Source organism: Anolis sagrei, chromosome 1 (assembly GCF_037176765.1).
Source record: "Anolis sagrei isolate rAnoSag1 chromosome 1, rAnoSag1.mat, whole genome shotgun sequence".
In the NCBI taxonomy this organism is placed as follows: domain Eukaryota; kingdom Metazoa; phylum Chordata; class Lepidosauria; order Squamata; family Dactyloidae; genus Anolis; species Anolis sagrei.
This window is the reverse complement of record NC_090021.1, coordinates 169,207,573-169,223,888: the sequence shown is the minus strand read 5'-3', so window position 1 is coordinate 169,223,888 and position 16,316 is coordinate 169,207,573. Positions and strand designations below refer to the sequence as shown.

Below are 16,316 nucleotides of genomic sequence, written 5' to 3'. Positions count from 1 at the left end.
GACATTCCACAGCTATAATATAAACCTCACTTGCCTCGTTTCCAGCATACATCAGAGCCTCTGGGGATGACTGCCATAGATGTGGGTGAAATGTCTGGAACATGGCCATACAGCCCGGAAAAAACTCACAGCAACTAAGGGCCTTTTCACATAATCATATAAACCAAAATATCAAGGCAGTAAATCCCACACTCTCTGCTTTTAACTGGATGATTTCACATTCAAATATTGTGGGATTTCCTTCCTTGATATTCTGGGATATAAGGCTGTGTGGAAGGGCCCACGGTTATTCGAGGCCCTTCAACACAACCCTATGTCCCAGAATATCGAGGCAGACTCAAATAATCAAGTTCAAAGCAGAGAGTATGGGATTTTCTCCCTTGATATTCTTGATATAGGGCTGTGTGGAAGGGCCCATAGACCATGAAAGTCTTCGACGACACATTTTCCTGTAGCTGTTTGACTATCTGATTGGTTCTGGGTTATATGGGAGTGTAGATCCAGCCTAGGTGTGCGTGGGACACGGACCCTTTTTCTCGAGGTTTTGAAACAGAGGCTTTGACAGCAGGCCCTTCCACACAGCCATATTACCCAGAATAGGTAAAGGTAAAGGTTTTCTCCTGACATTAAGTCCAGTTGTGTCCGACTCTGGTGGTTGGTGCTCATCTCCATGTCTAAGCCGAAGAGCCGGCGTTGTCCGTAGACACCTCCAAGGTCATGTGGCTGGCATGACTGCATGGAGCACCATTACCTTCCTGCCGGAGCGGTATCTATTGATCTACTCACATTTGCATGTTTTCGAACTGCTAGGTTGGCAGAAGCTGGGGCTGACAGCGGAAGCTCACACCGCTCCCCGGATTTAAACCTGCGACTTTTTGGTCAACAAGTTCAGCAGCTCAGTGGTTTAACCCACTGCTCCACCATACCAAGGAGGAAATACCACAAAATCTGCTTTGAACCGGGCTATCTGACTCCACACTGCCATATACTCCAGTTCAAAGCAGAAAACGTGGGATTTTATTTCGCTGTGTGGAAGGTGCCTGTGTTTCCCTGGAATGGCAGAATAGGGTTGGACTGGATGACCTTTGGAGTCCCATTTGTGTGATTTTTGTGTGTGACTTGGCTACGGTGGTCCACGCTCTCGTTACATCTAGGATAGACTACTGCAATGCACTCTACGTGGGGTTGCCTTTGAAGACTGCTCAGAAGCTTCAAATAGTCCAACGAGAGGCAGCCAAGTTAGTAACTGGGGCAGCATACAGGGAGCATACAACTCCCATGTTACGCCAGCTCCACTTGCTGCCAGTTTGCTACCGGGCACAATTCAAAGTGCTGGCTTTGGCCTATAAAGCCCTAAACGGCCTTGGCCCAAATTAACTGTCCGAACGCATCTCCCCCTATGAACCATCGCGAAGATTAAGATCCTCCGGGGAGGCCCTGCTTTCCATCCCACCATTGTCACAGGCACAATTGGTGGGGAAGAGAGACAGGGCCTTCTCGGTGATTGCTCCCCGGCTATGGAACTCCCTTCCTGGCGAGATCAAGTTGGCCCCCTCCCTCCTGTCCTTTAGAAGGATGGTAAAAACTTGGCTGTGGGACCAAGCTTTCGGGACAGGGCAATAAAGTGGCAATAGGAAAGATGACCAGGCCCATTAGATTTGACGTGGATGACTAGGGCGGTTTTAAATGGTGTATTTTAATATTTTGATAAATGTTTTTTAATGTTTATGTATTGTATGTGAATCTGTGTCCGGGCGTTGAATGTTTGCCATGTATATGCTGTGCTCCGTCCTGAGTCCCCTTCGGGGTATGAAGGGCGGAATATAAATGTTTTAAATAAATAAATAAATAATAAATATATTTTTTTATCCCTGCCCTTAACAGCAGCAGCAGCAGCGGAGGGGTAGAACTGTGTGCCGGAACCTTTGTTTCCGGCTTCCGTTTCCTGGCTGCTGCGGGGAGGGATTTCAGGGGAGGACAGAGCTGGATTGTAAACAGAGGAGAAGGATGCGGTGGAGGTCCTTGAGGCAAGCGGGGCCCTGAGGCCAAAGCCAGGCCTCTCGCGGGGGGAATGCGGCTCCTTTGGCGTGGGTGGAGCTCCTCCGAGCCAGGTAACCCTCCCTCGCTTTGTAGGGCTTGCCATTGCCATTCCTGTGCCTTAAAGTCGGCAGAAATGTCTGGAAATGATGCACCAAACCATCCCTTCTTCAGTCGTGGTAGCTGTCAGTGTTTATATGTCTCCTTTTGCCACCCTTTCGCTTTTATGTCTCATCGAGGGAACATACACTTCCTATTTCTTCCATTTTTTCTACACAGGGACTTTTCTAATATCAAATGTTTTGCCTTTTTCTGTTTGGCTGGAGGAGTTCAACCCCTCCCTTGCCCATTATGCAAGAGTAGAGCCCCATCCACACAGCTGTACAAATTTCACATTGCAGTAAATGATATGGCAGTGTGGACTCAGATAACCCCATTAAAAGAAGATACTGCCTTGATATTCTGGGTTATATGGCTGTGTGGAAGGACCCTTGGTCACCCTCTGCCTTGTGCCTCTTTCACAGCCTCTGGAGAAGCAGGCCCCTCAAAATGGGTTAATTATCAAGTTGCGTGTCATCTATACACACTGTAATTGCCGGGCATGTGCATGAACAAAGGGTTTCTTTTTACCTCTTTATTTTAGTTTGCTCTCCCATCCATGAAGAATAGACTCATACAGTTGGAAGAAACCACGTGTGCCATTTAGTCCAACACCCTGCCATACAGGAAAAACACCATGTGTTGTCCAAGGCTTTCATGGCCCAAATCACTGGGTTGTTGTGAGTTTTTCAGACAGTATGACCATGTTCCGGTAGCATTCCCTTCTGATGTTTTGCCTGCATCTGTGGTCTGTTGGAAATTAGGCAAGTGGGGTGTATATATATCTATGAAGTGTCCAGGGTGAGAGATAGAACCCTTGTCTGTTTGAAGCGAGTGTTGCAATTACCAGCTTACTTGTCCAAACGCATCTCCCTCTACGTCTCGCCTTGCAGTTTAAGATCATCCAGGGAGGTCCTGCGCTCACTCCCGCCAGCATCACAAATCTGGCAGGGATGAGAGACAGGGCTTTCTCAGCTGTGGCCTCCTGCCTGTGGAACTTGTTTCCCACTAAGATTGGCTCCATCCCTCCTGTCATTTAGGAAGAAATTGAAGTCGTGGTTCTGGGATCAGGCTTTTGGACAACAGACATAAATAGCACTTTGGACATGAAATTGGATATGGAATTGACTGGAATGATGTTATGGCTATTAATGCTTTTTTTTACTGTTTTAATGAATGTTTTACTCATTGTTTTAATTGTTATTATATTGCTCTGTTATATGTTGTGGTAATCAAATTGCTGCCAAATGTATGCCATCCTGAGTCCCCCTTCGGGGGTTGAGAAGGAACGGGATAGAAATACTGGAAATAAATAAATAAATAAATAGTAACCTTGATTAGCATTGAGTAGCCTTGCAGCTGCAAAGTCAATCCATAAGGGTATTTGCATAGAGGTAGCCTTGCTGTTGTGCCTGGAAGCATCCTTTGTTTGTGGGTGTTAACTGGTATTTGGTTGTTTGCTGTCTGGAATTCTCACGTTTCTGAATAGTCTTTGATTCTGGTGTTTTTTAATACTGGTAACCATATGCCATGTAGCTGTGGATAAGTCTACATAGGGACCACCAAATGCAGCACATGAAAGGCACTGCACACTAATACAAGCAGAGAAAAAACTGCTATAGCTGAGCACTTGATGAACCAACCTGGACACAGAATATTATTTGAGAACACAGAAATGCTGGATCACTTTAACAACCACCATGTCGGACTATGCAGAGAAGCCATTGAAATCCACAAGCATTTCAACAGAAAAGAGGAAAGCATGAAAATGAACAAAATATGGTTCAAGATGTTTCTGACTTACTGATGATCCGAAGTTGGACCCATCATTGGATTTTCTGGGCAAGATTTGTTCAGAGGGGCTTGCCTCAGTGGTAGAAAGTGTATGATTCATCTCAAGTGACCCAGGCCCCATCTACACCAGATTATCTGCTGTGAACTTTTCTTTATTTTCTGAAATTCTCTCCAAACCCATTTCCGTTTTCTTCCTATCCATATCTCATCAAACCTCTTTTCTCCCAATCTATATATCTCCAACTCCTTTTTTCTGTTTTCTTCCTATTGATTGCTCCAGAAGCCTTTTCTTCTTATCCATACCTCTCCAAACCCCTTTTACTTTTTCTTCCTATTGATCTGCCCACACCCTTTTCTTTTTCTTCCACTTTAAATCCTGTTGCTGCCTCCTGCAGAATTCTGCTGTTTGTAGTTTAGTGAAGCCTAGGACCTCTCTGGTTGTGCAGTTTAAAGGTTTTTTTCCTAAACTATAAGCCCCAGAATTCTGCAGGAGACATCAACTCGATTTAAAGTGGATAGATGCTCTTGAGCAGTGGTTCTCAACCTGTGGGTACCCAGATATTTTGGCCTTCAACTCCCAGAAATCCTAACAGCTGGTAAACTGGCTGGGATTTTTGGGAGTTGTAGGCCAAAACACTTGGGGACCCACAGGTTCTGAACCACTGGTCTAGAATGATGAGGTCCATTATCTCCTTTGTTCTGTATTTCTCCACCTCTCCCCACCTTTCCTTCATATCTGACACCACTTTTAATTGCCCTGGCTCAATGCTATGCAATGCTGGGATTTGTAGTTTGATGAGGCAGTAGCATTATTTGACAGAGAAGGCTAAAAGCCTTGTAAAACTACAGCTCCCAGGAGTCCATAACAATGAAATTAAAGTGATATCAAGCTGCATTCATTCTACAGCATAAATACACTCCAAGGAACCTGGGGCAGAATAAACAGGAGAGGTTCCTGGTGGTAAGAATTATCTATTTCTGTGGTTTTCCTTTCCATTGCTTGGAAGTTCTGTTTTTAATCACACCGGAACTATAATGTGCCCAAATATAAAAGTGCACTTTTTGATGGACCTGTTCTGACTTAGAAACAAATTCAAATTAAGAATGAATCTACAGCCCCTATCCTGTTTGTAACTTGGGGACTGTGTCTGCAGATTGACTTTGCTTAGTGTGGATGTAAGCTAACTTTATCTCAATGCTAATAGAAATTGAATTTCCCGTAACAAAAGTGTAAAAAGAGATAGATGGTAGCTCCATTCATCATTTAGTAATGCTTTCTAAAATAGCTGATGACAGAATTCCCTCCAAGACTGCGTTGGAACAGAGGGATTAAATGCATGAGTCAGCAGTCAACTTGTAAAAAGATTTTAGGCTAGTGACTATTGTAGAAATATTTACAAAATTGCAGTAGACTATTTCAATGCTATGTTTCATCCTGTTTAGTGCTGCCCTATTTCTCACTAGGATGCAGTTTGAGGGAATAATCCCGGTTATTCACAGAGAAGGAATCAAATATTCTGAATTAAATTCAGTTGGGAGACAAAGGGGGGGGCGGAAGAATTCGCCTAAAATATGATGGGTAGCTAAAATTGGATGCTGCCATGTAGTATTTGAAATTATGTTTTGGCTACAATATTGCACTTATGTGGTGATGAACACATTTAGCAGTGTTAGACTTGCTGCTGTCTATAAATGTGTAGCAGCTAACAGATTTTTTAAGTGTCTCCTGTCATAGAACTGATAAAATATAACATGGGTCTTTCACTCTGAATGAATGAATTTAATTTGTGTTTCAGACCAGGAGTTTGAAACGTTAAAACATTTAAATCTGAGGTTTTTAAAACATTAGAACCAAAAGTTCAAAACATTAAAAGCTGAAACTCCAAGATATACAACCATTGTAATCGGCTTTATTTTTGAAACATATCCATACCAAGTCTAAAACATGTGGAGTCTAAAACATTGTTTACAAATGATACTTGATTAAAATCTGTGAATATAGATATTAAAATGTGTACTGTTTGGTCTGTTTTTTGACCTTTCTGGTTCAGTTATAGGAACCACCCAACTGAAAGTGTTAAAATTTTGAGGATGGTTTAGTCATCTTCGTCCTCTGGTTTAATGACCTCATCTCTAATGGCGGCTGCACATGACTTGCTTTTGTTTGTGCAGAGCTGAGCTGACATTTTCTGAGTTCCTCTGGAAGAAAAGAAAATGTACACTCGTACAAGATTTTATTTTGGCCATGACGGTTACTTAATTCCAAGGTCAGTGTATCCCTATAGTCTGTATTAATCAAGTGCACTGTTTGCTTGAGACTGTAAGAGACACAGGTGATCTGGAACTGCAACGTGCAGCCTGCCTGGAAAAACAAGGCTGTTATCTCTTAATGTAAGATCATAATCCCTTATCTTTCAAATGTAGTGAGCCCAAAAAAGGTAGAGATTTCCTGTTTGGGGAGAAGGTTACAAAGTTCTTGATACTCCAGCTCCACTTATATATGTTAGGGAAATAAATTACATGGGTCTATATAAATCAGAACTTATGAACTTTGCTAATCAGGCCTCAACAATTTAGAATTGGCTTAAGCAAACACAGCATCTCAACCTGAAGTGTGTATATCAGGAGTCCTCAAACTTTTTAAACAGAGAGCCAGGTCACAGTCTCTCAAACTGTTGGAGGGCCAGATTATAATCTGAAAAAAGCATGAATGAATTCCTATGTACACTGCACATATCTTATTTGTAGTGCAAAAAGCACTTAAAACAATACAATAATTAAAATGAAGAACAATTTTAACAAATATAAACTTATTAGTATTTGCATGGGAAGTGTGGGCCTACTTTTGGCTGATGAGATGGGAATGTTGTTGTTGTGTGCTTTCAAGTGGTTTCAGACGTAGGTTGACCCTGAGCAAGGGCCTGGTAAATGGCCTTGGAGGGCCGTATCCAGACCTTGGGCCTTAGTTTGAGGACCCCTGGTGTATATCAACCACACTGTTTTTGCCGATGTAGGTGAGGGGATTTGTATTAAGTAGCTGGTCAGCTCCCTTTGCTTGATAGGTCACATGTCTTGCAGCCTTGTATGTTATCATTATGCAACAAAGACTCTTCCTTATATGTAATCTAATCCATGAATTCAAATTATGAGCCCCTTCGGCTATTGCTGAATAGCAACTTCCAGTTTTCCTTACCACTGACTATACTGGATGAGGCTTTTGGAGTTGCCGTTCGGTATGGTCTGGAGAACCACACAGTTTTCCAAAGACCTTCAAATATTTTTCAAGCAGTCTTCTCCCAATCTTTCTGGACTTCCTTCAGTGCTGAGCTGGGGAAACTCCTTGAATTCACCAATTTTTGCCAGCTCTATTGCTGGCTCTGAAAGAAAGATCAACTTTTCCAACCAAGTTTTTCTTTTGTCTTTAATTTGTTTCAGAGCAGAATAGAAATGAGATTGTGTTACCTGCCATATGTTGTAGGCAACTATATTTCCCATCAGCCTTAGACAACCTTTCTGACAAGTCTTCATGTGCCCTGGTAGGGGTTCTGTCTGATCAGAAAGCCCAGTTTCTAATAGGTCAAAATATACCTGCAAGGTTGGGAAGGCAGTATAAAAACTGCTATATAATAAAATTAAATACAGAAGGAATTTACTGGTGATTATGTTTTAAATGAATTTTTACATTTTTTATAATGTGCATTAAATGTTTTTAATTGTGTTTTATTAGTATTGTGGCATCGAATTGTGCTAGTTGTAAGCCGCCTTAAGTTGCCTCTGGGCTGAGAAAGGTGGCATAGAAATGCAGTAAATAAATAAATAAATTTACTTGATTACCTGTGGGTATTGCTGTGTTGGCAGAAAGGTTTGTGTACTTTCAACTCAAGTTTAGTGCATGCTCAGACTGTGTGGTGACACACTCCGGATGGTTTGGAAAGGCCGCCCTGCCTCATGACTTTTCTTGACTTCTCCTTTTGCGCTGAGTCACCTCTTCTCAAGGCAACTATAGTAGTTTCAAGTCACGTAGGACAGCTTCCATTCAGAAAGGAGGCAAACATAGACTTTGTTAAACAACGATAAAACAGGCTAAGTATGATTAATTGCTCAAGAATTTTGGAAAATTGATTAATTGATGGTGATTCTGTTGCCCATTGCCAACTTTAATTCTGTTTCCTTTTTGTTTGTTTCTACTGTTTTAACCATGCTTGTGTGAGAGATGTTGTTTTTTACAGTGCTGATGACTTATGAGTTATTTCTAATAGATAAATTGCTGTTTAGAATGGCAGATGGTCAGCTTTTTAGAATAATATGCACAGTGTATCACCATTACATAAGGGTTTCTTTGGATCTTTTTATCTTAGACTACTTCTCGCTGGTTCAGTTGAGAGCTGATTTCCTTTATATATGTAGTTACGGACAGTCTCTTACTGATTTCAGTTTCTGTTTCTGCTGACTGCAATGTATTTGTGCATATTTTTCAGATATGTACATTTTAGATCCAATGTCAGTTTCTACTAGTCTAGATCTGCTGAGCCAATTGTGTTTCCCTAAATTTGTTGCCTTGCCACTATTCAATTGATCTGGTGGGTCTGAACTGGTTTTAGGGCTGTGTTGCTCATATTCACATGTGTCCAACTAAAAATAATATTTGACAATAATGGAAAATTGAAAGAGAAATACGCAATTTGATTATAAAAAAGAAAAAAACAACCCTCTCTGTTAATGTTTATTTATTTTAAATGGTTTATTTAGTCCTACAAAGAAGAGTTTTTGCTGATCTTCCAGCTGAAATGTTGATAACAACATGAGCTCATAATTTTGATTAATGGAAAACAGTATATGTGTGAGAGGGCAATGCAGTGCATGAAGAAATCCCATCCCCTTTGCATTCTCAGGTTTCCTTAGTCCTGGGGAAGGAAATCCAGCTTTCAGTGGTAAAACATATTTGCTTTCTAAAATAATGTACTGTATTTTTCAGGAAAATCCAGTTCTTTGGATGATTTCTGCTGAACAGTCAACACATCCTGTCCAGGTCCAATGTGAAGAAATGGACAAGCTAATTTTCACTGATACTTTCACAAATGAAGTCAACTCAAATTCTTGAATCAAATACCAGTAGCCACACTAATGATTTTGATTTTGCCACATGCTTTGCCATAATCTTCTTGAAAGTCACCTCCTGACCTGTGCCTGCACATTTATGTTCAATCCTGGTAAAATATCCCAGTTTCAATTCTTTGGACTGCAAATGAAATGGAAGCTTTAGAAGTTGATGATATCAGTCCTGCCTTGGAAGTGACTGAAGATTTCTTCAATACTTTTGATGCTAAGTTAGACAATGTGCAGCCTCCAGAGGTTTATGGGATTCAGGAAGTCCCAGAACTGGTTGGGCACGAAGTGTTTAACAGCTGTGGAGACTTGAGAAATGTTGCTTCTTTGGGGCAGAATAATCTTGTTTGGGAACACTGCAAAAATGGACTCTCGGAAACCAAAGTGCAGACTGCATTTCCTGCCAAAGAACAATTTAGAGTGCAGAGGGGAACAGTTCCAGACAATCTCTCCTGGATGGAACAGAGAGAGGCCTCAACTTTTAATATCCTTAATATCTGCCGGAGGAGGGCCCGGCCCCGTTCTGTGAATGATATCACAATGCAAAGTGAGGAAGCTGCCACTTTCAAGCCAGGTCATAATCGGTCGCGGTCAGATATCACCCGGATAGACTGGAGCATCATTTTAAGCAGTGCCCCTCCACAGCAGGTCTCCAACCACAGCAACCGATGTCCCAAAGTTTCATTTACACCAGGTTTCAAAAAGGGAGAGGATGTTCAAGGGAATTCTGGTAAGTCCTGTTCTTCTGTTGCAATTGATGCTCTCCTTTGCATTGAGTTTTTTCTTCTTCTCAATCTCTTCTTGAAAAAGAAAATGAATTGTTTTTGTGAGGCAACACAGTTTGTGCAAATCTGGAATTCTGAGCCCAAAAAGTTTACTTACCAGCTTCACTGTGATATTAGAAGGTAATCCTAGGTGAGTGGCCAACTTTCGCTATCTTAAATCAGGGAAATGAGTGTTCTCATTCTTGGAAACATCTTTATCATAGCTACTGCTCTGCTGGAAGAGGATAATGGTGCCCGAAATCTCTTGGTCAAATTTAAGTTGATCAAATTTAGGACCAAAGAAGGTTGGTTCTTCGGTCTTTATTAATAATGCTCTTCTAAGTAGAAGAATCCAGAGATTGCTGTGTGTGATAAAAATTCTGAGTTGAATCCAGATAAGTTCATTGAACCTGTATCTCACAGAAACATGTGGAAGAAGTTAGCCATGACGTAACTTGATATCCATTGATTTCAGTGGATTTCAGGTTCAAGTAACTACTTTGATGTCATCCTGAAGGTAATAGGGGAAACCAGGTCCTTTAGGCCATACTCAGAGGAGAGTAAGGACAAACCTTCTGTGAATACATCCTGCCAAGAAAACCCTAGGATGAGATCAGGACATGTAACAATAAGTAATAGAAGCTAGGCCAGGAGGAGTAAAGCCGACTTGAACCTTAAAAGTGACTAGCAAAGTAAGAAGGCATCTGTTTTTAAATGGGGGAATGATTACTTTCAGTTTCAGTCTTCCAAAGTTGGGGAGCAAGAACCCCTCGTGCTTACAATTTCTGGCAGATGATCTCATGATGCAAGAAAAACGTGATCAGCTATTTGAGATGAGTTATTTGATAATGTTGGGCTGGTCAGTTTATCGATGTCCCGTTACTAATGTCCCAGCCCTGCTTGTGTTCATCATGAAGCCATTGTTTGCCAATTGGAAAAAAGATGGAAAAACAAAAGGGGGGGGGGTCTGGATATGGGTGAAGAAAATGGGAAGGAAGGTCTAATCCTGGTAACTAGAACACCAGCCACCCCCTCCCTAATTCCTCAGCCTCTTAAAACTTTGGAAGATAGATGGGCAGTGGTCACTTTCTCATTTATTCATTTATTTCATTCATTATTATATTAATTTACAGTATTAATATCCAATTTTCTCTCTTAAGAGAGAAGCAATTTGTATGACCTATACAAGGTTTACAGCAGCAGAGAAAGACAAACTCATAGCAATATTCATTAGTAGTATTATGTAGTAGCAGTATTTATGCCCTGCTTTTTCTCTATCAAAGGAAATTCAGCTAACCATAATAATGTGGGAATTAAAACTTAACTCATATAAACATTAAAATAAAATTACATATAGAAATATTAAAAATACATAGTTAAGGTTATACAGTATTTTCAGAGCACCATTCATGGATGATGTTCTGAATCTGCAATTCAAGGAACAGTCTCATCCAGATTTATATCCTGCGTTGTTGAAGAGGGCTATGAAGATATAGTATGACTTACATATCCATGGGAAATACATTCCCAGATTTAGCCAGAATCATGAATAATAGCAAACCCTATTGAATGGACAACTTTTGGGAGAAGCATTAGATTGAATTGCACTAGAACACCTAGGAAATGCCTAGATAGGATATCTCTGTAGGCATTGCTAGGTCCTTTACAGCAACTTCATGGTCAACATCTAATGGAAGCACATCATAGAGTCCTGCTGGAGGGCCTAGGAAATGCTTAGAGAGTGCATATTTTGCCGGATGTTGGTAAATGAAGCTGGGGGTGTCAGTCCTATCAGTACAGGAATCAATACCTGTGAGGGAAAAAAATCATTATCTGCTCTTATTTATCTTAATAAGTATAAAAATCTGTTTCAAAAGTCTAGAACCAGAATTTGGAAGACAAGTTTCTGCTTTTAAACCAGGCTTCTCATTAAGTAATTATATAAAATGAACAAGTGATATTATGATTTTAAAATTGCATGGCATCATTCTGTTAAAATATTATAATACCAGTGTGCATTTATTTCTCCCATCTGTTCAAACTTGAAGATCCTTCATGAGTGACTTGAAATGATTCACTTTAGGGTTTTAAATAATGAGTTCAGGCTAGGAAGTCTGCTGAAATAGAAGTATTTAAAGGAGATCCATGGTAAAGAAAAGGTTAGGAACCACTGGCTTATGTAAGCCTCTAATTGCTTCTATTCCAGTATTTGGGAGACAGTTTGGACACAAAAGGAAAGAAACATTAGTCTCTCTTAGCAACAGTTTTTGAAATACAATGTGTATGTGTACATTGAACCCATAGGTTGATAATAAGGCATAATGCGACAAGAAAGAAGATATAATCTGCAGGTAAAGAAATCTTGTAGTGCTCACAGCTGGTGTTCCTGTTTTCTGCTGTTTTCTTCTTATGGCCTTTCTTTCTTACAAAATTACAGTTCAAAAAAACATAAAGGCCACCCCAGATGTGGGCTATTTTGTGTGATTATCTCTCATTTACTGTGATGGGCTCTGCTTTGCTCTGCGTAAATTGAATTTCCTTGTTTGGTGAAAAGGAAGGGAAATGTTCTTTCCATTTTCAAGGAATGACGGAGAAAGGACTTAGTGGAAAGGCGTCATGTTGCTTTTGTACATCCAACAGGTGAGGGGGCAGAAGAGGCCAGGGAGAGGAGAGGGCCAGCCAAGGATGGGGCCTTGGCGTGGGGCCCTTAAAGGGCAGCTGGGATCCTGCCTGTCGATGCCAGCAACCATGGCTCCAACCTGAAGGGTGTGCAGTATTTAAATTTCAATCAAGCCGGCTGCTGTCATTGTCCCAGTTGAAGTGGGAGCGGATGAAGCCAGTTCACAGGAGCCAGAGTGAAGCGCTGGCAGAGAAAAAGCCTGGCTGTGAAAGATGGAGAGGAGAGACAGCTTTTTCTCTCATTCATCAAAAGACAAGTGAGGCTCTGTGGTAGCAGAGGGAGGAGAAAGGAGGGGAAGCCATGATGGATGGGGCAGAAAATGTGGGAGAAGCTTGAAGTGTCATCTGGGCTTGATGGAAATGAGATGGAGAGAGCGAACTTACAGTTGGGTCTCCAGTTGCCATGCTGTTTCCCTTATTGGATTAACAGAAAGGGAAGATGGCTGTAGAAAGTGTACCCATTATCTGCACTACAAAGGGATTAGTGTGGTTTTCAAAGAAATTAATGGCTTTTGAGTTAGTGCAGAAATCCTAATGAATGTCAGGAACAGAGATGGAGGGCAAATAAAATGGATTTCTTCTTATACTCGTTTGTCTCATCAACACCTCTGTCTTTTCCCTTTTCTTCATTTGTTCAATTTTGGGTTGAATTTAATTACTCTCTCCCACCTGCAATTTATTTGAATTAAACCTCCCTTCTTGTCAGGGACACTTTAGGCAGAGCTGTCTTCACATTTTGCAAGGATGGTGATGGTGGTGGGCTAGTGCAAGGAAATAGGAGGGCTGTTCTATGAACAGATCAACCTCATGTGCCCAATGCTTGCCACCCCAAAGGAGGAAAAACACACACCTCAAAAATACAAAAAAGCCAGAGGTGTAACTGATACTCTATTATCATTATGACACCCTTTCAAAAATGCATGCATGGCTATCGTGTCTCCTCTCAATCAATCTTCTTTTCTTCAGGCTGAACATATCCAGTTCTTTAAGATGCTTCTCAAAGAGCTTCTCAAAAGTCTTCAGACCTTTGATCATTTTAGTTGCCCTCCTCTGGACATGTTCCAACTTATCAATATCTATTTTGAACTGTGGTGCCCAGAACTGGACACAGTATTTCAGGTGCGATCTAACCAAAGCCAAATAGAGAGGCGCCTTGACTTGTCTTGATCTAGACCAGTGGTTCTCAACCTGTGGTCTCCAGATGTTTTTGGCCTTCAACTCCCAGAAATCCTAACAGCTGGTAAACTGGCTGGGATTTCTGGCAGTTGTAGACCAAAAACATCTGGGACCCCAGGTTGAGAACCACTGATCTAGACACTATACTCCTTTTGATGCAGCCCAAAATCCCATTGGGCTTTTTCGGGGTCACAGTGGCGCAGCAGGTTAAACCACTAAGCTGCAGAATTAGCTGATCAGAAGGTTGGCGGTTCTAATCCGCGGATGGGGTGAGCTCCCGTTGTTAGCCCCAGCTTCTGCCAACCTAGCACTTCGAAAACATGCAAATGTGAGTAGATCAACAGGTACCACTTCGACAGGAAGGTAACAGCACTCCATGCAGTCATGCCAGCTACATGACCTAGGAGGTGGCTACAGACAATGCTGGCTCTTCGGCTTAGAAATGGAGAGGAGCACTAACCCCCTGAGTCAGACACGACTAGACTTAATGTCAAAGGGAAACCTTTACCTTTACTTATCACCCTGTTTATTTATTTATTTATTTCATATATTTATATCCCTCCCTTCTCCCCACAAGGGAGACTCAGTTGACTCATGTTCAACTGGCTGTCTATGAAGACACCAAGATCTTTTTCTCATGTACTGTTGTCTAGCCAGTCATCACTCCTCTTTGCATTTCATTTTTTCTGTTTAAGTGTAGTATTTTACATTTGTTCTTGTTGAAATTCCTTTTGTTAATTTTGGTCCAACTGTGTAATCCGTTGAAGTCATTTTGAATTTTGATCCTGTCTTCTGGAGTATGAGCTATCCCTCCTAATTTGGAGTAATCTGCAAACTTGATAAACATGCCCTCTAAACCTTCATCCAGGTCATTAATAAAGATGTTGAACAGTACTGGGCCCAGGTCCGAACCCTGCAGCACTCCATTAGTCACTTCCTTCCAGGATGAAGAGGAACCATTGGTGAGCACCCTTTGGGTTCGGTTGCTTAACCAATTACAGATCCACCTAATAGTAGCATGGCCTAGCCCATATTTGACTAGTTTGCTTGCAAGAAGGTCATGGGGGACTTTATCAAAGGCCTTACTGAAAAAAAGATATGCTACATCCACAGTATTCCCTGCTAAGTTTGTGACTGTTGAAAAAAGAGAGAGAAGATTAGTCTGGAATGACTTGTTTTTGAGAAATCCATGTTGACTTTAAGTTGACTTTAAGTAATCACAGCCTTTCTTTCTGAGTGATTACAGACTGCCTCCTTAATAATCTGCTCCAGAATCTTTTCTGGTATTGATGTCAGGGTGAATGGACAGTAATTGTTTGAGTCCTCTTTTCCCCCTTCTAGAAGACAGGGACAATATTTGCCCTGCTCCAGTCTGCTGGGGCTTCTCCTGTTCTCCAAGAATTCTCAAAGATTATTGCTAGTGATTCTGAAATGACTTCTTCTAGTTCCTTCAATACGCTTGGATGTAGTTCATCTTTGATGTAGTTCATCTCTATGATTCTATGAAAACCTATAGGAAACCTTTGGTGTCCGGTGTGACACCAACACCACCCACATGGAGATAGTGAACTCATGAGGCTAGAAACTCAGCTCTTTCATGTCTGCCTGCAACATGCAAACGGTATCTCAGGAATTGCTACCAGAGCTAGCAAGTCCTCTAGCATGGCGATTCCCAGTCTGTCCCTATAGCTGGGGCGAGCAATTGTTTGGGGGCAGAGGACAGTTTCCCAACTGAACTGCACCCCCATACAGAGTAAAGGAAGTATACCTCAATTTTCCTCTATAATCCCTCTCAGAAGGGGTTGCTTCTAATCACCATTTTAAGTAAGACTTCAGAGGAAATATAGGTATTTTGAATTAATGGGAGAATCTGGTGGTTTGTATATTAATGGTGTTTTCTTATTTTTCCACATGGGGAATTGTACTTTTTAAAAGAAAAATCATACTTTTTTTAAAAAAGGGGGGGGGGCTTGATGAGACTGATGGGGGCTATGTTTCTTACAGTTATAGCTAGCCCTTCACATTTGCTGGGAATTTTGTGGTTCAGTGGAGATTTGAAGATGGATCTCCCTAGTTCAAGATGGATACATTTAAGCCTTACACCACATTAGCTTTCAAGGACTGTAAAGAAGCATCAGAATAAGTGGAGCATATTTGCCAGCTATGTTTCTCTGTTTTTGTATTCTAATAAATGATCTGATTCTGTGAGTGATAGGTGATTCAAAGAAGCAAATTGCCTTGATTATATGTTTCCAGGACAGTTGCTACTTCCATGTAATTTTCTCTCACTGTATCTCTGGCAACATGGCCATTAGTCCCTTAGTATTAATACTTAGTGCCCATTGTTCAGGTATATGGTGAGATTGTGTCAATCATCACCACTCCTTTTAAGTTGCAATTAAGGTATTTTTCACCCTCCATAGAATCATAAGTTGGAAGAGACCACAGGGGCCATCCAGTTCAACCCCATTCTGCCATGCAGGAAAAGCACAATCAAAATACAAATGGCCACCCAACCTCTGTTTAAAAGCCCCCGAAGAGGAGCCTCCACCACACTCTGAAACAGTGAGTTGAACAGCTCTTATGGTCAGGAAGTTCTTCATAATGTTCAGGTGGAATCTCCTTTCCTGTAATTTGAATTTATTGCTCTGAACCCTAGTC

The 16,316-nt window shown here is 41.3% G+C and overlaps 1 protein-coding gene across 2 annotated transcripts in view; it reads left to right on the top strand.

Moving 5' to 3' along the window:
* The first annotated feature begins 1,950 nt into the window (after positions 1 to 1,950).
* Positions 1,951 to 16,316, top strand: part of PLEKHM3 (pleckstrin homology domain containing M3) — a 124,774-nt gene continuing 110,408 nt past the window's right edge. The window contains exons 1-2 of one of the 2 annotated variants that reach the window (XM_060782613.2): positions 1,951 to 2,111; positions 8,906 to 9,766. In XM_060782613.2, coding sequence (XP_060638596.2) covers positions 9,181 to 9,766 — 586 coding nt within the window. In that variant the 5' untranslated portion in view covers positions 1,951 to 2,111; positions 8,906 to 9,180. Of the gene's footprint in view, positions 2,112 to 6,112; positions 6,198 to 8,905; positions 9,767 to 16,316 lie in introns of those variants that run through there. The other variant, XM_067470228.1, reaches the window with a different exon arrangement.